General features: G+C 43.1%; 2 protein-coding genes across 7 annotated transcripts in view; one reads left to right on the top strand and one right to left on the bottom strand.

The window, feature by feature from the left end:
- PRIMPOL (primase and DNA directed polymerase) overlaps window positions 1-6,904 on the bottom strand; it is a 40,358-nt gene extending 33,454 nt beyond the window's left edge. Inside the window, exons 1-2 of one of the 4 annotated variants that reach the window (XM_027122615.1) lie at window positions 6,519-6,904; window positions 984-1,222 (exon numbers count right to left, since the gene is read on the bottom strand). In XM_027122615.1, the coding sequence (XP_026978416.1) occupies window positions 984-1,163 (180 nt within the window). In that variant the 5' untranslated portion in view covers window positions 1,164-1,222; window positions 6,519-6,904. Of the gene's footprint in view, window positions 1-983; window positions 4,791-6,518 lie in introns of those variants that run through there. The other 3 variants (XM_027122614.1, XM_027122617.1, XM_027122616.1) reach the window with 3 other exon arrangements.
- A 149-nt stretch (window positions 6,905-7,053) lies between these two features.
- CASP3 (caspase 3) overlaps window positions 7,054-13,970 on the top strand; it is a 36,422-nt gene continuing 29,505 nt past the window's right edge. The window contains exon 1 of one of the 3 annotated variants that reach the window (XM_027122609.1): window positions 7,054-7,142. The gene's annotated coding sequence lies outside the window, so the exon portion shown is untranslated. The remainder of the gene's footprint in view (window positions 7,143-13,970) is intronic. The other 2 variants (XM_027122611.1, XM_027122610.1) reach the window with 2 other exon arrangements.

Here is a 13,970-nt window from a genome sequence, read left to right as displayed (position 1 = left end):
GTTGGATAGATGCATCTTTTCGTTATATTTCTCTATATTCCCCACAGTGCCCAACAAAAAAAGATGTGCAATACACACCTGCTTGTTTATTTTTGAGAACCATTCCCTTTGTGAGGCTAGCATGTAGCAAGCACTTCTTCCTCCCACTTTCCTAATGTGTTGGAAATTATGATAAATCCACTCTACTACTCCAAAGCACAAAAGGGACAGTAGAAGGATAAAAACATGTGTGCTTTGGTACTATGATTTAAGTTTTAGGGCTTATTAACTCAAATGACATTTGAGACATTTTCATTTGTGATTGTTTAAATTCAAATTTCCAATCCCTAATTTCATCCTTAAAATCTCACACTCCGGGCTTCCCTGGTGGCGCAGTGGTTAGGAATCTGCCTGCCAATGCAGGGGACACTGGTTCAAGCCCTGGTCCGGGAAGATCCCACATGCCGCGGAGCAACTAAGCCCGTGCACCACAACTACTGAGCCTGTGCTCTAGAGCCCGAAAGCCACAACTACTGAAGCCCGCACGCCTAGAGCCTGTGCTCCGCAATGAAGAGGAGCCCCCGCTCACCACAACTAGAGAAAGCCCGCGCGCAGCAACAAAGACCCAACGCAGACCAAAAAAAAAAAATCTCACACTCTACTTACTCATTTCCTGATATTTCTGTGGGTATTATTTTAGTTTAACTTTTACACTCATTCTACTATTTTTCAGTCCATGAATACAGTCACTTCTCCTCTAAGCATAGCTTCATTTCTATGTCATTACAAATTTTTTAAACTATTTGGCACTAGATATGTCATTTTTTTCATTATTAATATAAAGTAAATGGTTAATGATTCATGGATATCTTTCCTAAATAGTACAAAAAGATCGCAATTAAATTCTTCTGGTAAAATACGTGCACTGAAATGAAGACAAACAACAGATTTCTTTTGGAAATCTTAAGGTATAGTAGCCCTAAAAAAAAGATGAGAAAAATTACCTCTTTACAACTTTTAACAAAATTAAAAGCTTCAGTTTGCCGATGAAATAGTTTCCAAATGGATGGTGGTTCTTCTGGCTTAGACAATCTTGGTCTGTATACCAAGGACAATGGTTCCCTCTCATAATGGGATGCTCGTTCTTCAATTTGCTTCAGCCTTGCTTCCCATTTTCTCTTCATTGGTTCAGAAGTATGGGGAGACTAAATCCTATCCCAGGTAGGATCTCTGTGAATTACTACTAAAACAAACAAACATGGATGCCAGTTTCTTTGTTTAAAATATACTTTGTTTGGTAAAACTTCAAAGCTCATTTCTGCTTATTTCTTTGCTTTATAGTTTATGTTTTGCATGAAGTTTTGTTGTGAAACAAGGACAGGGCTGGTTATCAGAAATCTTTAGGTCCTGGCTCTTCCATCTAATAGTGCTACAGTTTTGAACAGGTTAATGAAGCTCCCTAAATTGTAATCAGCTGCAAAATGGGAATCAACATTTTAATGTAGTTATCTTGAGGATACATGTCATAAGACATGAAAATGTTTTGCAAATTCCAATGCCTCATGTAAATATAAGAGTTTTTTGCATCACTATGGTTTTTATTATAATCATTTTGTTGCATCAAGTGCCATGTACCTCACCCAGATGGTGGGCATCATTCCAGTGCTATTATTTCTTAGTGTAGAATTCATTTCTAGGCACCACTGTCTAGTTCTTAGCTCCCCTTTCCTCTTTTTTCTGCCCACTGCTCTTTTCTACTCAAACAACTATTAGTTGGGAGGATAACCAGTGTATGAGTGGGAATTACAATATTGGCTAGTTTTGGTTTGGGATGTATGGTAATCATAAGCATGACTTAAAAAAAAAGAATAAATGTTAATCTGTTAACTTAATGACTACTTTTGTGATTAGTCAATTGAAATGTTTACATTTTAACCCTTGTTTCCTAATGATACATGTTTTTGTTTGCAAACAATGCTTCCATGTTAGCCATGCCAAAGTAAGGGGACCAGGCAATACCTTTCCAATTTGGGATTACGGTTTACTTACAAAGGAAAAAGGATAGGTTTTTAGAAGAGGGGGGAAAAGCTTCCAGCATAGAGAAAAATGGGGACAAATTCTCTGGCATTCCTGCCATCAAGAGATGCCATCTAAGCCCACTCCCATACAGACTCTTGGCCATGTGACTTGCCAATGTCACATCGACAAATGTGAAGCAAGCAGAGGTTTAATAAGTGCTTTTGCATTAGATTTGGCTATCATGGAGTCCTGCTCTGAGATCATCATGCTATAACTCTAGCCTCACAGAGGATAAAAGGTCATCTGGAGAAGAACCAAGGTACCCCAGCTGATAGCAATCACCAATTACCAGATATGTGAGTTAAGCCACTTTGGATCATCCAGCCATCATCTGAATTCAATGCTTGAGTAAGCCTGAGTGAGTTCAGGTGAGAGATCCAGCAAACTGCCCAGGCAACCCACAGAACTCTAAGAAAAAAATAATTTGTTGTTTTTAAAGCCAGGAAGTTTTGGCCTGGGTTTTACACAGAAATAGAAATAACTAATAGTTTCCTTCTTCACTAAAATCATCTATGTTGTAATTTATGTATGTAGAAAACAGATATATTAGGTTTTAAGTGACATAATATCATACACTAAAGCATTTGAAGGTAAAATCCCTATTTACCTTTGTCAATGCCTATCTAGTACTTGCACTGATAAATATGCTCTTGAATTTTAGCAGAAAACTTTGCAACATAAACTCACTGGCAAATGAAATATTCCCTGGAAAGAAAAATAGAATCACCCAAAAAGATTAAGAGAGGGTAGGAATATCCTAATGCATTGCTAGAAAAAAAGGCATATTATCCACAGATTTCAAATCTGACTTCAACCATAACAGACTTAAGATTATACTCTCAGAATTACACTTAGTCCACATGGATATTATAAATTATAAGCCAAGAAACAGAAATAAAATTCTAAAGCTATCAACATAAATTTCATAACAGATTTGCCTAGGAAAGGAATACAATTTCTTTGAAGAGATGGGGCAATTTTTAATACAACTGTGTTAATTTTTCAATATATGTGACCGGGCTCCTTATTGCTAAATAGATTCTGAGTATTAGTTTATTTAATCTGCTTCACACACAGATAAAAATCCCCTCCATTTAGACAACCTAACTGAGAAACTTTCTTCTAAGAAACTGACTTTTAATAAAGCCCACCAATTACTTAACGAAGAAAATAAACACATAATGCGATCAGAGGTGAATTATGACTCTAGTATCTAGCAAATAACTGACTAGAAGTAACCATGTGGATGTTCACACTTAGTTACAATGACATCGGGAAAATTTTTTCTGGTTTTGTAAAAATATTGGTATGACCATGGGAGTATATCATATATGAAAGTCAGTCACAATGGAAAACCAGTTTAACACTTACTGGACTGAGGAAACCACGCATGTCAACAGAAAAAAAGAGAGAAGCTCAAAATATGTTATGCCCCCTTGTTATTTACACAGTTTTAAAATTTTAACAGCTGGGCTGAAAGACAACTGGGGCTTAGACTCTTCAAGCAGCAGGGTTGAATATTAAAAGCAAAGGAAATGGAGAACAGGAAGGTATCTGGCATTCTCGTTTTGGACTATCATACTCCTCATGCCTACCCCCCGGGAGAACATATCACCATTTCAGAAATGCTGGTGGGGAAACAGTGCTGTCTTTTTTTATATACATATAATTACACATGAAAACCCCTTTTCACACAGGGACCATAACTACTTTTGTAACAGTTTCCAAGACCTAAAGAAAAATATTTGTTGTATTTTAAAATAGCAGGCTTAAGAGCTCTATTATTTATTTCTTAGCATCGCACGGGAATGATTGTTTAACCATTTTTGATACCAGTTTCAAAACTAAAGGTGGTCAGGCTAGAAAAAAGGTTGGCTTAGTCTTTTTAGAGTAACTATAGTGGGAGAAGGGACAGTGAGAGTGAAGGTGAAGAGATGACTCAGCCGACCTAAGCAGTCCTGGTTTCCAGAGGTTTATGCCTACACTTGTTCATCGGTGACACTTGACGGCCTGGTCCCCAGGAGCAGCTGGACCATGCGGCCCATGGTTCACGACTACTGGCTTCTAGGGTCAGATGAAGCCTACCTCACATGACTCTCTCTAGCCCAGTTCTCCTAGTTTCTTTTCTTGTCTAATCACAAGTCAATTCCTATTCCCCAACTCGAACTTCTCCCTCTGCCCTGAGAATAGATTCAACAATATCTTGTGTTTTCTGCATATATGTTCCAGTTCTAATATTTAGTAATGTTCTGGTATTTGGCAATGTTTTCTTAATATAATTCCCTTTATGGCCTCTTGTAATACATTTATACTATTTCTCCCACTGCTAAAGTATTCATAATAAAGTATGTAATTAAACTTCATTTACAGTAATAATAGTTTACTTCCCAGATGAATAACACCTTACAAAATTATTAAATATACTAATTGACTTTTTCTTTTCTTCTTTTCCTACTTCAGTCACCTTGCCTGTCTATGCTTGAACAGAGTAACTCATATTTAAATTTCCCAAAAGTCTCCTATAAGGAAGAAAACATCCAGTGGAACACTGTTTTTTCCAGTTCCACCTTTCTACCATCCCCACAGGATCTCCCATCCAAAGAGCCTAATTCTGCCAGACTAATCACCCTTAAGACCATTTTCAACAGCCAAGACATGGAAGCAACCTAAATGTCCATCGACAGAGGAACGGATGAAGACATGTGGTACACATATACAATGGCATATTACTCAGCCATAAAAAAGAACAAAATAATGCCATTTGCAGCAACATGGATGGACCTAGAGATTATCATACTACGTGAAGTCAGACAGAGAAAGACATATCATATGATATTATTCATATGTGGAATCTAATTTTTTTTAAAAATGATACAAATGAACTTATTTACAAAACAAAAACAGACTTCCAGATATTGAAAAGAAACTGATGGTTACCAAAGAGGAAACGGGGTGGGGGGGGGGGCGGGGGCGGGGGGGGTTGTAAATCAGGAGCTTGGGATGAACACACACACACTACTATCTACGAGACGGATAACCAACAAGGGCCTACTGTACAGCACAGGGACCTCTACTCAATACTCTGTGATAACCTATATGAGAATCTGAAAAAGGATGAATATATGCGTAACTGAATCACTCTGCTCTACACCTGAAACGAACTCATTAGCACTGTAAATCAATTATACGCCAATAAATTTTCAAAAAGACCATTTTCATAGCTTTTCCTAGGGACACTCATTAATGATTCAGAGCATCGCTTAATGCACGCTAAAGTTTACCTCGAGAAGTCCAAACTCTCCAGAATCTGGCCCTCAACCACTTACCCATTCGACGACTTCTTGTTCAGCCTTCTCACCAAATGAATGATGATGACCACTGCCTGCACCTGGCCCACTCCAGGAGCCCTCCTGCATGTTTCCCTCCCCTGGAATGCCCCACTCACCCTTCCTGAAGTCTTCCCCTCCCAGGCCCAGATCAGGTTCTGCCACCTGAGACACCTCTGTAGAAAGAAACTTCCGACATTGCTTCTAGCCACCTATTTTACTATAATTAAAGTTTCTCCAAACTAATAAGGGTCATTTACACAAAAAACCATAAAACCACTGCTGCTGCCGCTGCTTTAACTACAGCATAATTTTGGTAAGAAAGTTTAGCACAGGAAGGGGTTTGTGCATCACTACGGGGTAATAGGACTGGTTAAAAAAAACTAGTACACTAGTGCCTGCCTTACAAATAACTGCATGCCGACCACCGTGCAGGTTGGGAGTGGGTCCTATTCTTCAGTTTTACTGCAGCAGAAAAAGGACTGCCAAACACTGGTCCTCTCTCAACTTGGCAGGGATAAAGGCCTAGGTTTTCTTCCTAGGATCTGAGTTTAACTCGTGTAGCCCTTAACAAGAGCAAACTACTTAGCCTTTTTAATTACGCCCAGGTGGAAACTGGAATTCCTACCTGCAGGGGCTGCTGAAAGAAAAAGAAAATGCATTGCCACAATGTGAGAACACAGATAAGCACTCAAGGAACGGTAGCCATACTCAGAACGACGTATATCTGTGAACAAAACGGCGCCCTCATTTATACCCAAGTAAACAAAAGTGCTGGAAGTGGGCGAGTTCTTCACCTGGGGCCCCTGACTTGTCAGAATGTCCTGAACCTCTTGAAATGTGATGGAGAATTTCGTGCTCAATTGGGTTGGTACATTCTTCTAAGAAAATGCCTCAGAGTCTGAAAAGAGTTCGTGACCCAAGACAGGCGGAGGCCCAGCTGGGCGGTGAAAGCTTTTGGTTTCGGGACAGGGAATTCGGGGTGACCTAAGGGAAGGCCTCCGGTCGCCCGAGGGGAAGCGGGGACTACCGGCAGGCCGCGAACCGCTCTCCGTCCTCCCGCAGGGCCTGCCCGTGACTCCCTTCTCCCTGCCCCCGGGGCCCGGCGAGGCCTTCGGGTTTCCCTCCATTTACCTCCAGAGACACTCGCCGCGGGCGGGAAGCCGTGAGTCCTCTGCGGTTGGCAGGACACGCAACCCGCCTACTGTGGCGGGACCGAGTCTTCAAACCTGGCGCGGAGGCGGGGCTGGGGCGGGAAGTGGGGAGAGCGCGGGCCAGTGAGACGACAGCGTTCTGGGGTAGGACGGGGACTGAAAGGGAGCGGAGGCCGGGAAGGGCCTAGAATGGCCCGGAAGCGTGCCTGGAAGCCAGGAGCCCCCAGGACCCGTGACTGGGCGGTGCTCTCGGGCTGAGCGGCGTTCTCAGGCGCGGCGGGACCCGTGAAGGGGCGGTGCTCTCGGGCTGAGCGGCGTTCTCAGGCGCGGCGGGACCCGTGAAGGGGCGGTGTTCTCGGGCGGGGCGGTGTTCTCGGGCGGGACGGGGCCTGTGAGGGGGCGGTGTTCTCGGGCAGTGGGAGCCGGGGCCTGACTGACGCATCGGCGCGGCGCGGAGCTCGCAGAGCTGAGGGGAGGGGCCGGGGTGGGGCCAGAGGGGGCGGGGCCTGCTCGGGCGCCTACCTCTGAGCGCGGCTGCGGCGGAAGCAGAGCAGGAACCGATCCCAGCAGAGCGAGTCGGTGGCAGCGCCGTGGGGGCTGAGAGGTGAGATATGCCCTCGACGCTTCTCGCTTTGGCGCCATAGGTCCTGGGCTGGTTCCCTCCACTCTCCCAAGCTCAGCGCCTGCCCCGGGGAGACGGAGGAGACTGACCTGGTCAGGGCGGCGGATCCTTTGTTTTGGCGCGACAACGGGGGCGGGGACGAGCCCTGAAGTCCGCAGATCGAGAGACCCGGCCCAGGGACGGGAGGCCGGGCCGCGGAGCAGAGATCCGGCTGGAGACGCCGAGCCTGGGGGACGGGAGGCCGGACCAAGGATCGAGAGGCTGGGCCGGGGGTGGTGGGAGACCCGCGTGGGATGTGGAGGGCGGACAGCGGGAGGCTGGGGAGCGGAGACCCAGCCGGAGACGCCGAGCCCGGGGGACAGGTGGCCGGGCCGAGAATGGGGGGTGTCGGGAGACCCGGGTCGGGTCGCTGAAGCCTGGTAGCAGGAGGCTTGACACGGGTCTCTGAGCCGGGGGAGGAGAGGCGCGGGAGGCCCAGGCGGAGGCGCTGAGGCCGGGGGGTAGGAGGTCGGACCCGGGAGCGGGAGGCAGCGGGGATCGAAGGCTGAAATTTTAATCGGGAAGGTGGTGAGGAGGCTGGGCGCGGAGAAAAGATGACCTGAGGTCAGGAGGCGGGCTGGTGCTGTCCTAAGGGCTCTGGCCCTCAGGGCTTATCCTCCCATTGCTGGTGAGGATTTGGTCTCTGCTGCCTTCTTTGTCTAGACATTATCAGGTTGACGGGTGACTCCGCTTTCCAAAGAGGTAGTTTCAAGTATTAAACTCCTTTTCACTTTCAGACCTGAAGGCCTCCATGCATCCTTCTAGCTCCTGTGGGTGACTATGTATCCATGGCCCAAATCCCTTAGGCTTTAAAATCCCCTCAGCCCATGTTGAATAAGAGTGCCTTAGTCACTCTTGTTTTCAGTGGGTGTGCTCTCAAGCCTTACTTCCCAAGGCAGCTGTCTCTTTCCCAGTTCTCAATAAGTGGCTCCCAAGCCAAGAAACTGGGAACCAACCTTATCAGCTTCCTCCCCCGGCTCCTCCAGTTAGCCGCCAAGCCTCCTGGCCCTCCTAAATATCCACTGGATCTGGCCCCCTTCTCTCCATCTCAGATTTAAGCCACCCTAAGCTCTCACCTCGCTACAGGAGGCTCCTCTGGCCCCTCTCCAGTCCATTCTTTATAGCACAGGCTGAGGGATCTTTACAGAATAAAAATCCAGGAAGCTGTTCCTTTGGTCATAGGATAACCCAGTCCCTTAACACGGTTAACAAAGCCAAGCATAGGTTGGCTCCTTGGTCCCCTTCCCCTGCCTAATCTTTCATTATGGCACCGTTTCACTTTCTGCAGAGCCGTTGCTGACCTTAACACTAACTGTTCTCTGCCTGGAACACTCTTGCATTCCCTCTCTCTTCCCATCACCACACACTTGCTTGAGGAACTCCTATTTATGTTTCTGTTCTCATTAAACATTTCAAGGTTAAGTCTAGCTATTATGTGTTCCTTTGGCATCCGTCTCATCCTAAGAGGAAAGTGTCATATCCTTTGCAGTTGCTTATTTTTACACTCTCCCCTATTAGCTCCTAAGCAAATTCCACAAGGAACTGTGTTTTTCTTGTTATCTTGTTCCGTATTGTCTTTCCCCATATTTGGGGCCTGGCACAAATGAATGCCAATACTGCAGTATTATGCTTTTTAATAATTATGCCCTATGTAGAAAAAAAATCCTATTTTAAGGTTGCTTAGCAAATTATAATTAAATGATGCGGACTAGAAAGGAATGGTAGAGTTGAAATGCAGAGTTGCTGCAACAATGTGTTTATGCAGGATCGTATTAGGAGGTGCTAAGCAAGCTGCATAGACCAGCCTGTGGCAAAATGCACTCAGCCACTTTGAATGTATTGTAGTTACGTGATGTCTAAGAATGAAATACAAAGCTTAAATCATCCCTATCCCAACCTGATGGTTTTGCTTTGCTCTTTTGCAATGAAGGCTTTTGAAAGTTAGAATGTGTTTTAATGAATGAAGGAATGAACAGTTTATTGGAGTGTAGCAATAAAACCTGTTCACAGTAAGAAAGAAGTGAAACATTGTATCCAATTACATCAGATTTGATTTGCTATCCTGAAAAAGAAGTCTTAACCTCCTGCGATTTTTTTATTATTATTTCTTTTATTTTTATTTTTTATTTATTTATTTTTTTTGCGGTACGCGGGCCTCTCACTGTTGTGGCCTCTCCCGTTGCGGAGCACGGGCTCCGGACGCGCAGGCTAAGTGGCCATGGCTCACGGGCCCAGCCGCTCCGCGGCATGTGGGATCTTCCCGGACCGGGGCACGAACCCGTGTCCCCTGCATCGGCAGGCGGACTCCCAACCACTGCGCCACCGGGGAAGCCCCCTCCTGCGATTTTAAGAGACTGACATCTGATAGAGGCAATTATAATGCTTCTTTTCTGTTTTGCTTTCAAATCCAATTTAACACAATCTCCTATTGGTTCATCCCCCTTCTGATGCTGGAAAGCAGTCTTTAGTTTCATGAATGGCATTAGGTCAGTTCTGGTGCCCAGTATCAGATAGTACTTTAGGCTCTGCCTCAAAGATGGGAAGCACTGATGTTGGATCTAAAAAAAGATGTGGAATTCTTAGACTGTTAGATACTGGTGTACACATTTAACAAATACAAATGTAATGGAGGGGGAAAGGTACTCTGCTGTCATAGGACCCGAGGCCACATCCCAAGGGCAACACTTCCTATTTCATCCATAAATTAGGCAGGAGTAATATACATACCTCGCAGGGTTATTATAGGGATAAAATGAGATAATGTCTGTGACAGTGCCTTGTAAATCTCTTAAGTAATGTTGTTAATTCTCTGCCTATTTTGATCTTCAAGTTGCTTATAGAGTTTCTGCATTAGGGTAGAGTAAAATAAAGTTATCTATTTTGTACTGAACACTGGCCATCTGTCTTGTTGAGCCACTTTTGAATCCAGTGAGCTCTGGTGCGAGTCACACATAGGGGTAGGATCTTGGTCTCCACTACTTCAAACACTCAGGGTTTACGACTCTGCACACAGTCGGTGTTCAGTCAATTGTTATGGTACAAATGACAAATAAATACCACTGACCCTGGCTTTTCGCAGTTTCAGACCTTCTCTGGCAGGTGGTTGTAAATCTGAATCACTTTTAGAGGAGTGATTCTCAGTGGGAAGGAGGAGGCCTTACAGGTTATCTATAATTTTTATAAAAGGCATCCAAGATCCTTCATTCTACATTTATTTCATAACACAATATTTAGGTCTGCAAGGACTTTTGCATCTCTCCTTCTGCCCCTCCAGAGATACCATCTTAGGACAAGACTTCAGGTAGGTGAGGGAAACAGACCCCTTGCACTTAGTAAGCATTGTGTCCTTTCTGGCTTGTGGCTTTTGAGTAGTGGGGAAGCCTTCCTGTCTGTGTCTTCCTGGTGCTGTTGTCCTTGCCAGAGAAAAAGAAAGAATGGTTTTGTTTGTGTGGCACAACTGAACTTACTTAAGTTTCTTCTGTATTTAATTTTACTTGCCATGTGTGAGATTCCTCCTTTATTACAAAATAAATATTAAAAGTCTGACTTTTACCAGGCCCAACGACAATATCCAGTTTGGTGACTCTTCCCAAAGCAATTGCAGGGACCAGATGGTAAATGATTTCAATAAAACCTCTAGTACGTCACAACAGAAATCTCCTTTTGTCCAAACTGTTGTGAAAAAAGTATTTTCTTCTTTCTGTTTCACTTACCAAATCTGGAAACATGACTGCTTTTGAGACTTTGTCCTCTCTAATTGGTAATAAATATAATCCCGATGTTTTTCAAGTTCTTTGGCCAAAGTATGGGCCACCCTCCTTGTCTGTAGGTTCTTGACCAGATATGGAGGGCCGATTCTCCTACACCGTTGTACATAAAGGACTTGAGCGTCTGCAGATTTTGGTATCCCTGGAAGGAGGAGGAAGGGGGGTGTCCTAGAACCAATCTTCCATGGATACTGAGGGAGGACTGAATAATCTCCCCACAAGTCATAGTGAAAAGGCTTCACCTCTCCTTTAGAGGCAAATAGAAACATAGGAAAAAAGTGTCTGAATGACATCCTAAATGCTTAATATGACAGTTATTCATATTTTGTGAGTAATTTTACTTTTAGAAGTAAATTACCCAGTGGCATCCAAAACACCATAAACATCATTCCTGGTTTCTTCGTGAGTTGGAATGAGTGCACTTTATACTATTTCACTGTCCTTGCAGTCAGTTTCTATCATGTTTATGTATGCTTCCTCTCTCATCTTAGTGTTTCTAGGTTGTGGATTTTTGTTTCCTTTCTTGAAATTATTGATAGCATTACCCCTCCTATGTAGAACTAAGCCATGTAGAAGTGTGGGAAGCTGACAGATCTGAGTTTGAATCCAGGCTCTGCCATTTAAAAGTTACTTAGCTGCTTTCAGCCTCAGTCAACTGAACTATAAAATGGAAATCTCATTATGCCTCGAAACATCGTTGGAAGGACTAACTAGAAACACGTAAATAATGAATACATGCATAGATAAATGTACCTTTTAGCTCAGAGTCTAGCCCCTATTAGCCAACAGTAAGAGGACCTGTTATTACACAATGCTCAAATCACATATTGTGTTATGATTCTTTGGGCTTTTCTTTGGCTACCTGTTTTGGTAAATTTTTACTTATAATTTTTTTGAAGATACTCGTATTTGTGGAGATGATTCAGAAGTGAGTGATGTTGGTTCTTATGAGATTTAAAACCCGTTTGGTAGGGCAAAGACCAGGTTTTAGACCTTACCTCAGTTTCCTTATAGGACAGGCACCAAGAACAACCCACTGATGGGTGACAGGTTAACTAAGTAGGAATAACTTAAACTGGTTATCCTAATTTAATATCTCATTTTGAAATTTCTACCATAGGCACAACTTTCAAGCCATTTTTTAAAAAAAATAAATTTATGCATTATTTGTGGCTGCGTTGGGTCTTTGTTGCTGCATGCAGGCTTTCCCTAGTTGCGGCGAGTGGGGCTACTCTTCGTTGCGGTGCGCGGGCTTCTCATTGCGGTGGCTTCTCTTGTTGCAGAGCACAGGCTCTAGGTGTGTGGGCTTCAGTAGGGGCTCGTGGGCTTAGTTGCTCCTCGGCACGTGGGATCTTCCCAGACCAGGGCTCGAACCTCTCTCTGTCCCCTGCACTGGCAGGCAGATTCTTAACCACCGCACCACCAGGGAAGTCCTCAAGCCATTTTTTTTTTTTTAACATCTTTATTGGAGTATAATTGCTTTACAATGGTGTGTTAGTTTCTGCTTTATAACAAAGTGAATCAGCTGTACGTATACATATGTTCCCATATCTCTTCCCTCTTGCGTCTCCCTCCGTCCCTCAAGCCATTTTTAATAACAGGTTGTTGTTGGTTATTTTTCCTAAAATGTTGATACTTTGTAACTTCATATAGAAATTTCAATTTTAGAAATTAATTTTTATTCCTCTCTTTGAACTCTGTAGATAATTTATTCTGTTTAACTTCATTGTGGCATTATGCAATGGTCCCTTTAGTTGGCTAACCACAATAAAAAATTGGGAAATCATTGCAACTTTTCACTTTAGGAAAACACAGCCTGAAATGCTTATGTATTTTAGAGTGACAGTAAATTTCTACTGACAACATTTTTTAACTTTTGAGAAATCTGACTGTTGTAGCTTCAGTGGCAAGTATTAAAGGGATCTAGGAACTCAGAGACCTGATTCTAAGACCCAGGTTCCAGGTTGCCATCTAATGTCAATTGATCTACTTAGAACTTCTCTGGGAGGCAATATATGTCTAGAAATTTATTATCATCAGCATCCTGAATTGATGGAAAGAATTACGTACTCAGTACAGTAAGAAACAATTAGCGTTAAGTCCATTGCGGTGCTACAATATATTTGTTATTTTTATTATTTTTTTTTTACTTTTTAAATAGCTTTATTAAGACAGTTCACATACTATACAGTTTATCAATTTAAACTATAGAATTCAGTGGTTTTTAGTATATTCACAGAGTAATGTATCCATCACCACAATCAATTTTAGAACATTTTTATCACCCCAAAAGGAACCTCATAACCATCAGCAGTCATCCCCAATTTCTATCCAAACCCCTAAACTTAGGCAACCACTAATTTACTTTCTGTTTCTATGGATTTATTCAAAATTTCATTCTTTTTTCTGGCTGAGTAGTAATTCATCATATATATATATATATATATATATATATGTATACACACACACACACACACACACACACACAATATATATTTTTTAAGTCCTATTGTATATTTTCCTATTTGTGTTTTGTCAAATGAAAGTGTTCTAAGAACTTAAACTCTCGTCATCATATAGGGCATTTTTTCCCCTTGGGGGACAATTTTTTTTATCCTTCTGAGATGAGATCACCATGTCCAGAATAACTTATATTCAGCCAGGCATTAGCTAATGGAGGTGAGGTAATGCTGAGTGTCACTCTTAAGTAAGTTCTGCGGGAACAAAAGCTCTGCTCCCAAGCGTGTGGATTTGGTGCTTTCACGTGGGAAAAGCAGATGGTGACAAGCAGAAAGCAAATGTGCGCAAGTCTGATGCAGTGAGGATTTTATTTATCATTATATAAATTTTCCGTAGTATATGAAGGTCAACTGACAGGACTAGGTGAAACAGAGACTCCGCTCTTGAAGGGCACACACAAAGTAGTGTGCGCATCAGGACCCAGGGGAAGGAGCAGTGACCCCATAGGAGACTGAGCCAGACCTACCTGCTAGTGGTGGAGGGT

Source organism: Aethalodelphis obliquidens, unplaced genomic scaffold (assembly GCF_003676395.1).
Source record: "Aethalodelphis obliquidens isolate GAN/ISIS:26980383/991018 unplaced genomic scaffold, ASM367639v1 scaffold25, whole genome shotgun sequence".
NCBI classification, from domain to species: Eukaryota; Metazoa; Chordata; class Mammalia; order Artiodactyla; family Delphinidae; genus Aethalodelphis; species Aethalodelphis obliquidens.
Note: the sequence above shows the minus strand (reverse complement) of the source record. Positions and strands in the feature narration are given on the sequence as shown.